Source organism: Centroberyx affinis, unplaced genomic scaffold, assembly GCF_046629955.1.
Source record: "Centroberyx affinis isolate AG114_WGS23_722 - 3 ecotype Tasmania unplaced genomic scaffold, CSIRO-AGI_Caff_v1 ptg000390l_1, whole genome shotgun sequence".
NCBI classification, from domain to species: domain Eukaryota; kingdom Metazoa; phylum Chordata; class Actinopteri; order Beryciformes; family Berycidae; genus Centroberyx; species Centroberyx affinis.
Window position 1 is genome coordinate 286,500 of NW_027279058.1, and position 18,146 is coordinate 304,645.

The 18,146-nt window shown below is 40.4% G+C and overlaps 1 protein-coding gene across 1 annotated transcript; it reads right to left on the reverse strand.

The window, feature by feature from the left end:
* Nucleotides 1-491: 491 nt before the first annotated feature.
* Nucleotides 492-17,858, reverse strand: dixdc1b (DIX domain containing 1b). Its single transcript, XM_071516007.1, has 21 exons — nucleotides 17,731-17,858; nucleotides 16,774-16,903; nucleotides 13,818-13,943; nucleotides 13,062-13,293; nucleotides 11,811-11,909; nucleotides 9,622-9,719; nucleotides 9,390-9,490; nucleotides 8,868-8,951; nucleotides 8,488-8,541; nucleotides 8,244-8,294; nucleotides 8,004-8,108; nucleotides 7,645-7,698; nucleotides 7,439-7,510; nucleotides 6,982-7,053; nucleotides 6,794-6,859; nucleotides 6,089-6,238; nucleotides 5,419-5,482; nucleotides 5,233-5,329; nucleotides 3,993-4,101; nucleotides 3,677-3,756; nucleotides 492-3,487 (listed from the first exon to the last, which is right to left on the reverse strand). The coding sequence occupies exons 1-21, from the start codon at nucleotides 17,791-17,793 to the stop codon at nucleotides 3,478-3,480; spliced, it is 1,917 nt and encodes a 638-aa protein (XP_071372108.1). The 5' UTR covers nucleotides 17,794-17,858; the 3' UTR covers nucleotides 492-3,477.
* Between the last annotated feature and the right edge of the window lie 288 nt (nucleotides 17,859-18,146).

The window sequence follows — 18,146 nt, forward strand, 5'->3', positions numbered from 1 at the left end:
TGAGAAGCTCATGTACAGTAGACCTATTTAAATATAGTGTTCATAAACACCCCACAGTACAGTACATTGTAGAGGACACCAGCCTTGTTTAGAAAATGTTCCCAGTATTTCCCTTACACATGCATATTGAAGGTCCAATCTGTAATCATGAGGGGTGGAAATATTGTTTGAGAAAAATCTAGATTAAAATGCATGTGAATTGTACAAGATATTCACAAGTTGTCAAGTGATATGTTAAATTCAAAGACGATTTGTTTATAAGTGTTAAATTGACAGCCACAAAGACATTGTCACTGTCCATCATTCATCATTTAGGCCTATCATTAAGGGATAGTCAGTTAACCTGCACAGCTCAACAGCTTCTTCACAACAGCTGTCATCCTACTAAAGAGGAAATTTCCCCCACTGCCCCCTAACCACCATAAAAATTGTGACATTGACATTTTATTAAAAAACTCAAGTTTTTATTTCACAATAATATCAAAGTCTTTCCAACATTCAATAACGACCACTCTCCTAATATATACAGTACATTTTTGTAGAAATTTCAGTGAACAAAACACATGGAAATAACCATCTCACCGGCAAACTGTAAATTTTATGGCATTTATGTGTGTTGACTTACAGGTAATGCATATTTCTGTTGGCTTGTGAGTGAAGGCAAACATTTTGACAGGTTAGACTGAGAGATAAAACCAGCTGTGTGACCACCAGTTTGAGTCTCTCCTACAGTTCGTATTCTGTATGAATCTCAAGGGTCTGCAGTCTTAATACTGACAGCTGTTTACTGCATCAAGTAGATCAGCTTTAATAATAACAGTAATAGTTAACTGTTCTCCTGGCATTTAAGAGAAACGTCCATCTTAAGTGACACACACACACACACTTCCATCTGCCTTATATACCCGACTTCCACACTAAATGTCCATGAATACTGGGAGTGTGTGTAATTCCAGGAGTCTCACATCCTTACTGTCATCCTTTAAATCTCTGGTGCCAAATTCATATCCATAGCATACTTAATCTTAAAACGCGAGCAGAAGCATTTTCGCCTCACATGAATCTCTCTTTATACAAATCAAACTTCTCTCTTACATCTTACAGCACATGGTGAAAATATTTAACAAGAATGTACAAAACAATTTCATGAAGAAAACAAAAGAACAGTATTGATAATCCACATCTCTACATGAACAACAAAATTTCAGTATATAATTTAAATGCAATGACAGCAGCTCAGTCTGAGTGGATTGTGTGTGTGTGTTAGAGAGGGGGAGAGAGAGAGAGAGAGAGAGAGAGAGAGAGAGAGAGATGTCTGGATAAGTTGTGTATTTGTGTGTGTGCGTGTGTGTGTGTGTTACAGCTTGACATTAAAACCCAAATCTGATGGGCTTGGGTCGAATTGGATTAAATTCTCAATTGCTCAGTTTGATATACATTCAGTTTTTTGTTTTGTTTTGTTTGTTGACATTTTACTTTCTTCAGTAGCCATAAGCCGCACAGTTGACACAGTAGTGTGCTACTTGGGCAGAGAGTTGAACTACATTAACGTCTCTCTCCTCAAGAACACAGTCTTGTTTTTCAGTAAAACAAATCTTAACCAATAAATCTCAATAAATAAATCTCCTGCTCCTCCTGGGTCACTGTCTTTTGCAGCCGTCCTCCTCCTCATGTCAGGTGCGTCCAACTGAACCTTTTTTTTATCTCTATCATACATACTTCATACATACCAAGACAACATGTGATGTGTGAAATAGAAGCTGGAATTTGTCAATATATTTGTCAGGAATGTGGTAAAACTTTGTGCAGCACTAAGTGTGGAGACAAGACACACAGCAAGGCTATTCGTTTGTTACCTTGTCTGTTATTTATGGCTGGGACTATTTTTTTAATGTAGTTTTTCTATTTTTACCTCATTGTTCACTATATTGTTTTTTTTTTTACTTTTGTCATTGCTGTGTTTTTCCTTGGTAGTGAAACACTGTCTAACTTTGCTTTGAAAAGAGCTAAATAAATAAAGACTATCAATTCTATTATTATATTATTAGACTGTGTTGCATACATTACATCCCTCATGACAGACGAGTGGTCAGCTGTGCTACACCTTACTGGAATTTACAGACTCCATTTTGCCTAACATTTGTTTAGCTGCATTCATTTACAACTGATATTTACAGATGTGCAGCTCTGCCAGTCCAGTTACTTTCAAACTATCTGGGAGCATTTCTTGAATGCTGTGGCACAGGAACAGAGACTCTAAAAATAAAAATATGCAGTACAAACACAGACTCAGTGTCACTGTTCGGCTCACCTCGCTGGCCTGCGGTGACACTGGTTTTTCAGGGCAGTATCTGTGTTAGAATATATCTGTCAGTGCCGCAGTCAGACTCTTTTTGCATAATATGCTACGAGCTCCGTTTTGTGAAATACTTTACTGTAGGCTATGATGACAGATCTGATCATTCCCACCCGTCAGAAAAATAATTACATCAACTACTGAACTTGTTCAGCAGTTTGTAACACTATTTTCATTAAAATGCATGGTGTGCCTTGTGTGCCTTTGAGGGGGAAATTACTGAGAATTAGTGTTTGTGTGTGTGCGTGTGAGTGTGTGTGTATGAGTGTGTGTGTGTGTGTGTGAGTGTGTGTGTGTGTGTGGGGGGGTCCTATTAATCAATGTGACTATATAGCTTTGTGGCTAGAGCAAACTTTCCTTTCTTATCTTTCTTTTCTATGGGAGATAATACTGCATATTTAGTAATACGGATGTATTTCAATGTACCAGGGCAAAAGAACAATATATTTCAAAGTTGAAATTCAGTGGTATTCTCTTCTCTTTAAAGGAACGATGGAAGAAGAGCAAGATTGCTGCAAGGACAGTGAATATTGACACTGAATGTTGAAAGCTGACTAATAAACCAGAAGACTTATTAACTGACTTCCAGTGCCTCATAAAAACCTCTGGCCTGGACCACTAGAGTAACCCAATTTGCCCCCAATCTGACTGACACTACAAAGCTATGGTGGTTTTCTAAACAGTTAATCAAAAGTAACATTTCTAGCTACCTCTCAGTCCAGTTTTTGATCATCAAGTTACAGCCTGTAAATAAATGTAGTCACTGATTGTAATCCTGGTTTTAGGGAACAAGGACAACATCAAACTAATTTGCGTATTCACAAATACGCACATGGAAATAGCATTTCCTTAGTAAGGCACTGAGATATTCTAGACATCAGTCATAGATTAACACTGTCTTCACAGTGAGTAGGGCTAACTGCAGGGTTTAGTACCGGCCGGTCAACCCCAAATCTCTTGCTGACAAGTCTTATCTTGCTAAGAAGTCGAATCTCAAAAAGCGTCCACTTGTCCTTCTGTCCATGTCACCCTTTCTCAGTAGTTCGTCCCAGTGTCCCTCTGGGCTCGGAGTAACCAGGAGCAAAAAAAAAACAAGGTTGTCAGGGATCCTCAGCTTGAATCTACAATGGTCTGGGACAAAAAGGATCATGAGTTGCTGAACACAGAGTGAAAGGGACAGTAAAAGAGAGTCAGTGAGAAAAAGACAGAGAAAAAAAGAGAGAAAAGAGAGAATAGACAGAGAGAGAGAGAGAGAGAGAGAGAGAGAGAGAGAGAGAGAGAGAGACAGAGAGAGAGAGAGAGAAATGTATTTGTTGTTACCTTTCCTCACCATGGTCCTCTTCCACCCAGGCCACAATCTTTCCTTCCCATCCAGGAACGATTGCCCCGTCCAGGAACACCTGCTCACAAGCATAAAGTCACACACTGTGGCACGGCAGGACTATTCTGTCACATTGGGTGCAAAGCAATTAAAATGCACTCTAAAAAAGACCAGAATTCATTGACCGCACTCCTGCTCCCCTCTCCTGCTTCACCCCTCCCTTGCATCTACACTAACAGTTTGTCCCAGTGTGTAACAACTTTACCGTCACTCTGCTATCACCGACCCACTACCATTTTCATAGCCTCCTCTTACCTCTTCTTTCACAGTGCCAAACTCAGGGTCCAGGGCCTTGAAGTGGTACCTGTAGTTTCCCTCTCGATCCACAGCTGCCTTAACATCCTTCAGAGTCACCTCACCCAGCCTGTATAACATCATGTTAAACAGATACTTTGACATTTTGAATTTTGGTCTTTTGACATTTACATCGCAGAAACATGAAATTTAGCCCAATGACAGATATTGGTAATCATTACTAGGTCAAGAAATATTTACCCAATCGACCTGAAGGGGGCGCTATAATTAAAGGTTTTACTAGGCCATAACTCCTACACCATTTGTCCGATTTTGACGAAACTCGGTACACATATGCAGGTGCCCTAACTTGCAATTTGGACCCCCAAGGTCCGCCTGGAAAGTTTTTGAGATATTTTGAAAGTTTTGAAAAACATATTTTTAACATCTCCTCCTACACCGTTTGACCGATCACCACCAAAAAACGATCAGTAGCATCTCTGGACCTAGCTCTACAAGTTTTCTTTGGATTTTTGATGTCTACTTTAGTTTTGAAAATGTACATTTTTAAATTTGTGAGAGGGCGTGGCATGTCAGCTAAATTGCTATAACTTCATGACCGATTGCCCAACCATCACGAAACTTGGTGAACTTGTTCAGATATTATCAATGATCATGTGTGCAAAGCTGTTTTAAGCTTGAACAGTAGGGGGCGCCACAAATGCCAAAAAACTGTATCTCCCAATCCAGATGACGAAATTGTGTGAAATTTGGTACACATGTTCAGGGAGGCTGTACTAGTCAAAATCAGAAGTTTTGTCATCATTGGTGAAAGTGGGCGGGGCCTATGGTGTAATAACCATGTAACAGCCGGTAAATCACAGCCCATTCGCATAATCGTCCCAAACTTCTCAGCCTCATCTGGAATGGCATTTCTAATTTTGTGCAATTCGACCAAAAGGGGGCGCCGCAAACGCAAAAAATGGGCGTGGCCTAACACAAAAACGTCTGTAACTCCACACCCATTTGTTCAATGATCGCGAAACTTGGCAGATATATCAAGGGATATATTTGGACGATGTCCTCGGAACCACTGACACTTTTTCGTGACATCAGTACCGTTCAGAAAACCCCTTTCATGGCCGCTTGCGGCTACATTTCTGTCTATTTTTTTTCAACATTTGGTCTTCAACTACCCTAAGCATAAACACAAAGATACATTTCGGAAAGAAAAAAGACATCAAGATACACACACACTAACCTCTTCGGTATGTTGATCATGGAAGGCGTTGGGGATTGGCCGGTGAAATAAAGGATTTTAGTAGAGGCAGAAGGACTGCTATGGGAATGAGAAACCTCTGTAATAAACAACAGGAAAGAGTCAGTAAAACCACAAAATGTGTGTATGTATGGGTGTATGTGTGTGTGTGAGACAGGAAAATCTTACTTGTGCGAGGCCAGGAGTCAGGGTCTGTGTGTGTGGCTTTGCGTCTTGGAGACTTCCCCCTTCCCTGCAGTATTTGGATAAATGTTTAGTTTGATCTTTGTGTTAGATCAGGGGTTCCCAAACTTTTTCATGTCAAGGAAGAGATACAGTATGCATTAGACCACGGCCCCTCATTTGATAAAGTGTCCTTAAGGACACATATGGGGTATATGAGACGATTTTGTAGTAGTTATGATTTAGTGTAGGATAATGTAATTGTTTGTCTCTATACTGTAGGTGATCAAAACAATTATCCTTTTGTATTCTCTCACTGTGCCCATTGTCTTGTTAATGAAAGTGAAGTAAAATTAAACTATTCCTCATTTTGCCAGGGACAACCTGAAACACCCTCAACAGTTGCTGGAGGTTCCCTGACCCTACTTTGGGAATATTTTGGGTATTTCCTGTTTATTAGCCAGTAATGTAGAGCAATAGGGAGGGTAGGACTTGTAAACCCTACATATGCATGTAGTTTTGGCTCCAGACCGCTGACCCACAGAGGGGCCGAAGCACCAGAGTTCCTATCTTTTACTCAGTTTGTTTCAGTTTGAACCAGAGACAAAATTTCCACTTTTCGACAGAGAAACAACTAGTTCGTTGGTGTGAGGTGTGTGAATGATTGTGTGTGTACCCGGTATGTATGTAGAACATGCAGCCTGTCTATGAGCGACGCTATGCCCTGCTCCAGGGTGTCCAGTGTGTGGTGCTGTGGGTCGTGCTCTCTGAAGTTGTTCCTCAAACTCCTGAGTGAATCTCTGAGCAGCTGCACCTCCTCCGCCTGCTAACAGAGCATAAAAAACACACAAAGCACACAAAATCAGTGTCAAACAGGACCAGTGTTCTTGCCAAAACCCTTGACAGTGTTGTGCAGAGGTTGCTTGTATTTGAATATATATTGTGTATATGTTTAGGATGAGTAAGCATATAATCACACAGATGAAGTATGAAGAAGGATGAAGAAGTATGCTGCACCTGTCCCATTGTTCACAAGGCTAGTTAATCTACAGATTTATTAGTATAATGGCAGTGACTGGATTTCATTTTGTAAAATAGAGCAAAAACTGTATTATCATAAGCCCCTGCACCTTCAACAAGCTTACCATATTTCATCTATCATTTTGCAATATAAATATAATTCGTAGCACAAGCCTAAAGACAGTTATCAATATGTTGGAAGCCAATGGATTCAACGAGCACGTACTATCATTATGGCATGTCTATTATTATGGCATGCAAGAGAAAAGAGGTGTGATGCTTTGAGTGAGCACACTAATAAACACAGCATTGTGTTCCTGCTACAGCCAGGCCCAATGAGTTCAGCACAGACAGCACTTACCCCTGATACTGAGGGAGCTGCATTTCCGGAGTGAGAATATCCATTGTTTTCAGTGTTGGTAGGAATCTGAAAAAACACAGCATGAAGAGTGTCACTTTGGTAATGTACTGTTGTTTTGCATTCATGACTGCCTATTGCAGACAGGAATGGTAGAGCAGAGGAGAGTCAGTAGAGAAATACCACATTACCTGCTGCAGATCCCGACCCATCAGCTCCTGCAGCATGCTGTTTTTATGCTCTAACTCTCTTTTCAATTCACCCTGACAAAGAGACACACAACTAGCCATCAAAATACACATTGATAGCACATCAGCTCTCTAGATCCAAAGACATGGTTTATATTACAACCTGGCTTATCCATTCTTCAGTTCACTTTTAAAGTGACTGGTCTATGAATGAGCGAAGGAGGAAACAAGCAAAATTTGCAGCTATGCTAAAATATGTTCTACTGAATGAAAGTAACTGTGTATCAAAACTACAAATAATCTGTGAAGGGCATTTCAGATGTGTATATGGTTTATAGTTTGATTAAACTTTGGTCTTGGATTTCAACACATTGCAGAGTTTATAAGCATTATATTCTCTGGAACAAGCTACTACTGTTTGTTTAACTTGTTTATAAAATCTTAAAACTAACTGACATACCTGCTGTTTTTGGCTTTCTTCAAGTTTGTGTTTGTGTTGCTGCAGTAGTCTGTCCTTCTGTCCCATCTCCTTCTGCAGCCAACCAGTAAGGGGAGAGGTAGAGGTTGGGGCCAATTAGGTCGTATGATTTAGTACAAAATCTATATGCTGATTTAAAGCTGCTGTTTAACATAAGGTTGGGAAGTAACAACACCACATTGTCTCACCTTGCATTCACCCCACAGCCTATTACATTCTTCCAGCTTCCACTGCAGCTCTGCCTACAATACACAAAAAGAACATTTCATTGAAGAGGGGACTACGCAATGTCCATTCAAAATATGTGTGAAACAAAATATAATCAACTTTCTGCATGTACCATGAAATGTCCATTGGCCTTAATTTGTTTCCACAGTGAAAAGCATTCATTGTTGAAACCGTTTTTGACCCAGTGTGTATTAAAGTCCAGCACTTATTCACTGAAATATGACACTTTTGCTTTCACTTTATTAGAAACAGACTGGTATTTGAGACTCGGCATGTATTTATAGTGTTAGTGTCAGTGTGTGTACAGTTTGTGTCATACGTTCTGGTTGTTGAGTTCATCCTTGGTCATGCCGGCTCTGAGCAGCTCTTGCTTCATCTGCAGTATCGAGGCCTCCTGGGTACAAAGCCTCTGCTGCTGGGCCTCCTGCACATACACAGACAGACAGACAAGCAGAACATGACAGACAGCCAAGAACCTGTTTTCTATTCAACTGAATAATAAAATAGGTTTGTATTGCATGTAAAAGATGAATTGGCTGAATCTGTGTGTGCATCTTACCTTGACTCCCTGCAGGTTTCTCATCTCCTGCTTACAGCGCAACAGTTCCCTCTAAAGCAACCAGCAGACAATACACTTTGAATTAAATATTAATCACAGAGCATGTCCCAAAAGCTTACTCTCCCAGCAACATGCACCCTCTGTACCACCAAATGAAGTGGTAGAAGTGTCCTTTATACCACCAAATGAAGCATAACACAAGAGATACTGAATATTTGAAACAATAACTGATACACATATTTACCTTCAGCTCCTGAGCCTCCTCCATACTCTGGTCTAACCGACTGCGAATGACTACCTGGAAAAAAAGAGGGAGAGAAACGAGGGATGTGTGTGAGAACCACAGTGGACTGACAGAATAAAAGAAGAGAAACTGATATCCGTGTCACCCTCTGCTACACACATAAGCATGTGATCACACACACACACACACACACACACACACACACACACACACACACACACACGGAGCTGAGAAAAAGAAATGTGATCTGCCACCGAACACAAAGAGCTGGTGAAACAGAGTGATGGAGAGAGAGAGCAGGCAGAGAAAGAAAGAAAATGACATGGGGATTGAGGAAAAACAGAAAGAAACAGAAAATAGAAGGGAGAGAATGTCAGTACCAGTTGCTGCTCAGCATTGCCTTCCTCCAGACTCAGAGACGGGTCCTGCTCATCCTCAGGCAGCGACCCATGCAGCAGCAGAGCCTTGAAAACACACAGGGCAAAACATGTGACACCAGTTTGTAATTTGGAGTGAAGCAGTTATGTTCAGAAAGCTCTGTTCTCTGATCTATTAAGGCTGTAGCTTGTAGCTTATTTGATCTAGGCTATGTAGTGTGAGTGTGCACCGGGTTTAATGAGCATGACATTTGTGCATTCTACCATCTAGACTTTTTATCTATTTTATGGTTTATCATTTATAATTTAATAATGACAAAAGTCTTCAGTAAAGTATTCAGCCCCCTTATTTTATTTCGGCAACATTTGGGGCTAAATTGTTTCTTTTCTACATTTCATTGCATGCTATTTAAAACTGCTTCAAGCACACTGTGGTATTCATGGTTCATTTATGCAAAGCATTCCTGGGGTCGCAAAAGAAAAAAGAAATCACTACATGCAACTATATGAGAAAGCTGCATGTACCTGTAAAGCAGACACCATTTTACGTGTCTCCTGCATCTCCTGCTCCAAATCTTCACTGAGAGAATCCTCCCACACGGTCTTCACTACAACATGAGATGACTCTACACACACACACACACACACACACACACACGCACACACACACACAAACTTAGTCTTATACATGTCAATCAATAAATGTTGAGTTTTTCCAATCAAACCCCATGTTGGTTTGTGAGTTCACTGAACTCACCACTGCTCTGCTGTTGCTGGTCATCTTCCTGCTGTCTGTCCCCTGAGTGGCTGCTAGGGGGCGCTCTTGGGGATGAAAGAGGGCTGATGGAGCTGAGGCTTGGGCGGGACAAAACACTGATTAATCACCTTATTCCAGAGAACTTACACACACACACACACACACACACACACGTACACACACTGTGCAACTACAATATGCTCAAAATATGTAATAACTACTTGAAAAGCTATAGACAGGGTGATTGATAAACCTGACGTATACATTTACAGGTAGTACATATATAGGTAAATATTTGTAGGTAGTAAACAAAAACTCTGAATCGCTCTGAATGTATTTCCCTTTGAAGCTCTCTCTGTGGTCTCCATGGTGACGGAGAGCACAGACATCTGTGAAAGTCAAAGTGACCTTGTTTTCAGAGACCGTGTACAAATGGAAACTGCTCTAAACATACAGTGTCTATTTGAGCAGAGCTGTGGCCTTGAGACATGACTAATGTTTCTTTTGTTTAAATTCTAATTTGAATTTCAACAGAGAGAACGTGTTGTGAGTGAGAAAAAGAAAGACAAAACATACTTTCTCATTCTTCCCCCAAATCCTTGCCTGCCATTGCAAATCTAAGCGTTTACAAATTGTGCAGAAGCGCTACACCTGATTTTCTCTCATTTCACATCTTATTTCAGCAATGTAGAATACAGTTACAGTAAAAGAAGCATAAACACACTCACTCACTCACTCACTCACTCACTCACTCACAAAAATTGTCTGGTCTTACCATTTAATCTGCGTTCCCCCCATAGTGAGTTACCGTTGGCTTAAACTGTGCATATTACTTCCCAGGAGTCTAAGCTCCTCCCTGCATGTGGGTCTTTGGCATCAGCATCTCAACAAACTCATGAGAGTTCGTTTCTCCTCACTGACACACCCAGTCCCCCCTTCAGCTACAGACTGTTACCATGACAACTACAGCAGCACACACTGCTTAGCATCTCTCATGTCATTTTGCTATCTAAGTGTTGCTTGACAGTGTCCAAGTTTCAAATCGTTACATCTCAACTAATCCTATCCTACTATCCCTATCTCAAAACTAAAACGTATTGTCACACTGCTCGTTCTCAACGCACACACACACACACACACACACACACACACACACACACACACACACACACACACACACACAGTCACGGTCAAGAACATAACAGACCTCAAACCAAACATGTGATTGGAGGCGATATAAAGACTGATTATTTCTCTCCTCTATCATCCCCCTCTATGATGTTTTCTCTATTGCCCTGAAGTCTTCCAACTGCCAGACGTGCGCACGCACACACACACACACACACACACACACACACACACACACACACACACACACCCATACACACACACACACACACAGAGCAGGGTGTACTATACTTTGGGGTACTGAAAGGCCTAAATCACATGCTTTGTCAGGCAGTGACAGAACCACATACAAACACACGCACACACACACACAAACAAATCAGATAATATAACCTACTATTTCTCAAGTGTGGAGAAGTAGGTGTTACAAATAGAAGATGATGGGTAATTAGTTTACATAACAATAACACAGGCAGAATTCAGATTATATTGTAGCTGGGGAGTGGAAGCAAGAGTCATTTGACTCGAACAGGCAAACTATATAACTAGAAAAAGTGCTCAGTAGAGCACAGACCTCTGCCATGTCTTACAACAGCAGTGGAGTAGTGACACCCTCAGAGCGGCACAACAGATTTTACAACCACTTCTTTGAGGTTCTGAAAATGTATGGGGGCTTGCACCCTATCCTTGTCCTTCAGGTTGCAATTTGTAAATGTTAGGGTGTCACCAATGCTACAAGCAGTTCATCCATGAGCCTGGCATACGACCAAACCTGTGAAAATGTGAGTTTCATCTGAATTCTATCTGCCCATTCTTCCATTTCAAATGCACAGAAAGTAACACATGTAAAACAAATTATATGTTTAAGTAAAGGGCTAAGTTGCACCCTATGTGCATCATCAAAAAAGTCCACCACAGTGTTTCCAGGAACATGAGGTGCACTGTTTTGTTTCTGCACAGAGTGAAGCAGATTTAAGTGCATTTGTTGGGGAACATTTGTGAGTCAAGACCTGATTTTGTGACTATTATGACACATGTGAGTTTGTGTAAAAGCATATTACCTGCTGGGCTGAGTGTCTGGCTCATCTGGAGCTCCTCTCTCGTATTGCTCAACCAGCGCACGCACACACACCACCCTGTCTTCATCCAACCCCCATCCACTGGAGGAAGAGGAACAAAGCAGAGGGTATTCATTCATCAATAGTAACTGACATACAGCTGTAATATCAGATATGTACACACATAAATCTTTTATTTAATGCTTTGTGGGTGCAGCAGTCCTGTGTATCTGTCCAGCAGGGATCAGCAAAGACTACACATGAAGACCTTGTGCTCTATATCTAACTGTAAATTTGCAGGAGAAATGATTGACTATCCCTTACAGCAGGGTTGGGGCCATTCATGAATTGAATTGAGAATGCATGGTAAATTCCAATTCAGTTCCTGGAATTGGAATTGGAATTGCACCCAGCTCTAAGGAAACATTGGAATTGAATTGGAATGATAGGAACAATTTAATTCCTTTAAATTCCATGAAGTTACACTTTTAAGAGAGGTGGTTCAGACATTATGAATCAAATAAATCAAATAAACAGATCAAATACATTCAACCATAATGTATGTATTATGATAACATGATATGCATCAAATACCACCTGAAAGCTCCTTTTAAAATTTTATGATATTCAGTATTGAAGTATCTGAGATTACACCATGTGGTAAAAAATAAATAAATAAATATGGAATTTCACAGAATTTCATTGAATTCAATTCAACTTCCTGAAATTCCAATTCAATTCCAGTTCTGTTTCCTGTAGGTTTTTTCAAATTCCAATCACAATTCCTCAGTTGAACTGGAATTGATTAATTAATTCATGAATTGACCCAAGTCAACGATATGCAAGGGAAATTTAAGCAGGTCTGGGAGCATTACCTCCTGTACATTAAGGGCTTACTATTTTAAAGGGCTATGAGAAAATTAGAGGCTAGATATCATTACGGTTGGAACTGTACGATGTATTAATATAGGTGCTGTCTTTGAATGTTCTAAATGACTGTCTTTCCGTTACTCTTGTTTTTTGTTTTGTTTCATTTTGAATGTCTGATTGTACAATGTTTGCAATGTCATATTTACAAATCACACGTGTGTGTAATGTTTGAAAGAAAATTAATAAATACTTAAATGACAAAAAATGAATTGACCCAAGTCACCCAACCCTGCCTTATAGCATAAAGATTAAACCTTCTTGCCCTATCAGAGATAAGATGGGGGTTTGTGTTTGTGTGTATGTTTGTGTTAGCAGTCTGCCTACCTGCGGAGGTGTGTGGGGCGGGCAGGTTGTGAGGCATCAAGCCGTGCTGATGCCAGTGCAGCAGCAGCGCCTTGTGCTAGCGCAACGGCAGAGAGAGGGTTGTGATTGGCAGAGCCTCTGGTCAAGCTCCTCCCACTTCCAGAGGCAGCCCTGTGATTGGCCGATGGTTTGAAGTGGGCAGCCAGTGCCAGAATTATCCTCATCACAGATTTCAGATTACCGTCTACGATGTCTGCAGAAGAAGAACACATCCTTCTCTATAATTTACTGAACAGAACCATGTATGTTACTACCACGCACTGCCTCTAAAGAAGCATTTTGTGTTACGTTCTACAGCAGGCGTTTTCAAACCTTGGTCTCAGGACCCTAAGTGGGGTCTCATGAAATAAAAGTGGGGTCCAAAGTAAAATTCCTCGTCAAACTACAATGGCTGAAATAAAAACAGCTTCTTTGGAATGGAAACTACCCCAAAGGATTTTGCACTGCAAGAATCTAGTGTGAATGCCGCACCATTTAACTAGCTTATACAAAGCTATCATGCCTAGATGTTACGTTGAGAATTAGATAGTGTCATGCACTTGGAGCAATGTGTAACTGTTACAATGTTAACACAGAATTTTCATGTGCTTTAAACCCTAGGATCACTAAAATCTTCAAGTGGGTCAGCAGCCACAAAAGGTTAGGAGCGTCTGTTCTTAAGAGGAAGGGAAAGAGAACGAGAAAGATACAGAGTGAGAGAGATTTTTCTAGTTGTACCTCTTGCGGATATGTGTGGCATGCGTATGTGTCTGGAGGAAATGAACTGCAGGACTCGCTCCACATTCGTCCTGCTCTCCTCTCTGCTCTGCGGAACCAAATACACTCCGTCCAGCACTTCCCCAGCTGTCAAAATGAATGAGATTTGAAGGAAGAAGAAAAGAAACATATTTGCAGATGTTAAACTGCACAGCTACTGCTTAGGCCTTAACAACAGTTATTGCTATTAGCACTGGAACATTATGTTTGAGGTACAACTGAAACCAAATTACATTTCAACATTTTTTATAACAGTACCATGTAATAGCCTGAATGGCAGTCAGTGTATATACAGTGTGTGTGTGTGTTGGGGGCTTAATTTCATGTTAAACCTCAAAACCGTTATGACCCCGTCAGGTTGGTACTACTGTGAAGCAACTATCTTCAACTTAACAAAATTCAATATAGTTATTGAAAATATTATAGGCTTCTGATGGGTTCTATTATGTCAACTGTGTAAATTATTTTCCACTTAGAATATGGCAATAAAATAACCTGCACCAAAAACACTGATTACCTTCAATGTGCAACTTGATGTTTTCAAATTTAATTTATAGTGGAACATTGCACTTAAAGGTGCAGACTGAGGTTCAGGCTGCATGTATCAAAAGATACTGGGTATGAACAACCAGTACAATTTTGTACTTCTCTCAATATGTGTGTGTCAATTATCATCCAAGAAAAAGGGATAATAGGTAAATTAAGTTAAAAACTGACTAGTTTAGTAGTGAAATGGTTTGCCTACAACTGCAGCAGTGGGAAAATGCAGATGCTACAAATGCTTAGCCTGTGGTCTATAAAATATTAGATTTTGATTCTGATCTTCATAATATTATCTATACCATTGCATTTAACAAGAAGAGAATGGATATTCGTTATGTGCTATGGCAGATTTACATGAACAAAGTGACTCTACTGTGCACACTTTCACTTTCCGGTAATTCTTACAAAGGGAATACCACAGCATGTCGACTTTGAAATATGTGACGTGCTGCGACAAACCAAGACACACACTGCGGTATCCTGTTTTTTGCTACAGCCTGAAAAAAAACATTTGGGGTTTTTGGGTGAAGAGATTTTTCACATCTACCTGACATTTTTGTGGGGGACTAACAATGAATATGGGAATTCACATGTGCTGCAATCCATACGACTGAGACACAGGATAATTTTGGGCCACAGCCTCAACAAATCATTTTGAGCATCTAGGGTCCATTTTCACTTTTTATTAGAGGCAATTTTGAAAGTAGAATCTCTCAGCTAGTCCTTATTGAAACTTGAGACATGATTTATAAACATGTAATATAAGCATCTCAGTCAAGACTTGCTCACTAGTTACTCACTAGTTCAAGTGCAAATAGATGATACATATTATAACAATGTAATCATCCATGAATGAATTCAAATTGCAGTTTGATCGTCACCCAAATTTAAATGTCAATTAAACAGCATTTGAAAAAGTAGCGTTTTGGTGAGAGCAAAACATTCTGCAAAGAGCAACAGAAAAAAACTAGTGCAACACAGAACAATGAGAACAATGTGGTGCCAATACACATTTCTGTGGTTACTGTGACCAAAACAGATTAGTTGTGGAGAAAGGGTTAATGAAACTCTCCACAACTCAGTTTGGGGTCATGGTTCAGATTCAGGGAGTTAACATACTGAGAATTTGGCACATGAAGCTGACATCAAGCTGCAGTTAAGCTGGCTGCTATTACAAGCTAGTGAAGGAGGCTGCTGCTAGTTATTGTAGCTACTAACTCTCAGTCTGGCTGCATACAGCTGACTCGCTGTAGCCAGGTGATGTTATAGTGTGCATAAATATGATTTTCAGTAGTGTATTCAGTGATCATTTAACATGGCAATTTCATATTATGAAAATACCAACAGAGAAACCAAGCAAGTGGTTTAGCTTTTAGCAGTAGTAGTTTTTCAAATCACTAGCTATTACTTACTAGAAATGACTATTACTTGTGAAAATTAGGCTGTTCATACCTGAATTCCTAATCGAGAGCAGTTTTTGATATGTACCTTTCTACTCCAACTTTATACCAAGTCTAACATTGTATAAATTGAAGTAACACTCATCATTTCCAGACTGGAATGCTTAGATTGTAAGCTATTCTACTTTGGTTCAAACAAGAGACGCCTACAGAACACCTAGCTGAACACAAGGCTGCCATTCATGCAAGTGATGAAGATTATCCAATGACACAAGTCACTACACCTTCCAACCTCCACGCTATGGGCACAGACAAGTCCCTGCTTCAGTCAGGACGGGTGATCTTGAAAAGAGGCTTAACTAGAAGGAAAGCTGTATGAAATTCAAACTTCATGATGGTTTGAATGAGGAAATGGATTCACTCCACTTCCATCAAGTCTAAATTATGTTAAATTTTTTTAATTCTTGAATTGGTATACTGTCATCATCTAGATTGATTTTGGCCTGACTGCCCTACTGTGTGTACAGAAGGGACCCCTGTGCGGTTATGTTGGTGCTTATAGGAAGCTTCCTGAAATTTGTATATAACTCTGTATTCTATGTTACATATGGGTGGTATTCTATACGTGAATCAATTGGCTAAATCTAGATCTGTGTGATACGTTGTCAGCCATGCTGTTGATTTGTAAGAAGAAGGTTAATGTCAGTTGTGATAATATAATGAAGTTCTGTTGTTATTCATTGTTTTTCATTCAGACAGACAGACAGACAGACAGACAGACAGACAGATAGATAGATAGAATTAGGCGTTTGCAGCTAGTTCACAAAGGCAGGACCTGCATTGCTGTAAGCTTTACTCCAATGTGATTGCACCATGCTCAGCTGTGACCCCAAAACCAAGGTACGTACAGCTATAAATCTTTTGACCCATTTGTGTGTGTGTGTGTGTGTGTGTGTGTGTGTGTGTGTACTCACCAACTATCTCTATGAGGAGTGTAAGTACTACCCCATCCTGTAGATCACGCCTGAGGTCAGTGATAGGCTTCAGTCCTGGTTTCCTCTTCAGCTGAGAGTTCACCCAGGAGACATACGCTGCCAGCTGCTGCTGTAATGTATAAACCAGACAAACACGCACAAGCACACATGCACACACACACACACACACACACACACACACACACACAACACACACACACACACACACACACACACACACAATGCTTAAAGTAGGGATAGACATATGCATGGGGGTTCATGGCATAATAAATGAGTTCCTTTGTTTATCATGTTAGGACAGGGGAGGGGGGCAGTTGATGCCTATTGTTCTGTTGACTATGAAATTCTCCTTTTTGTGAAGATGAATCAAATAACTGGATTCATTAACCTCCAATCGGACTGCCTAAACATTCAGTTTAGACGTCCCGTCTGTACATTTCACACGGTTCGCTCCACCTTTACCGGTTCGGTCACGTGACGGCCCGTCGTCCGGGATACCTTACAAAGAACGCACCCCATTTTGAACATAACTCAAATGGCAAACAGAGGAAAAACTACTAATTATTTTAGAATGAACTTTGGAGTGTGTGGCTTTTAGTGATTTTGACTAGTTAATTACCTTAATTGCCTGTCAGTAGTTAAATGTTTAACGTAATATCGTTTCAGACGCCGTCAGTTGCCTATGGAAATAATTAATTCACAGTTACATGGTCTACTACAGTAAACTACGTTAACGTTAGCCAGCTGACGTTAGCAAAGATAGCGGGCTAAATTGCAGAATTGTTTTTACCAACCTAAGGGACTTTATTGTGTAGCTTGACTGGTTGGCTAATGGCAACTGTAACTGGCTGTCTTCGGCTTGCTAAATTAACGCTGGCTCTAAGCTAGTCTTGTAGTTATCAAACTTCAACATTAGTAACGTTGGGTTAACGTTACCTCATTAAAGCCCCCATGAAGAACATCATCCAGCAAACTCCCTTTAGAAAGTGAGGCGATCATCTCACACGAAAACCCATTTACTCTGGCTCTCGCACAAACAATCGCAGGCCGGGGGACAACGGGCAGACCCGTTACTAGCTACTGCTGTATTCGAGCAAACGTCAACAAACCGAGACAATTGTGGGTTTGAAGCAGAGGCAGCCCCGTTACTCAGGCAGACCGGTGTCAAGCCTCACAGCCACAATGACAAACAAGGCTTCCGGTCATATATTTCAAAATAAAACCCTTATTATATTGTCTAACATCAAGTGAGAGCAGCATTTCTGGAATTCCCAATAATAGTCTGAGTTAGACAGGCTTAGCAGTATGTTTTTACTTGATAATAAATGAATACATGTACAACAGACATTAAA

Bases quoted from the DNA above. Each gene is read 5' to 3' on its own strand.
- dixdc1b (XM_071516007.1), bottom strand. From the start codon at position 17,793: ATGATCGCCTCACTTTCTAAAGGGAGTTTGCTGGATGATGTTCTTCAT. The intron at 8,295-8,487 runs GTAAATATGTGT...TGGTTGCTTTAG, and splicing joins AGGAGGCTCAGGAGCTGAAG to AGGGAACTGTTGCGCTGTAA. The intron at 5,483-6,088 runs GTACACACACAA...CAAATACTGCAG, and splicing joins ATGTTCTACATACATACCGG to GGAAGGGGGAAGTCTCCAAG.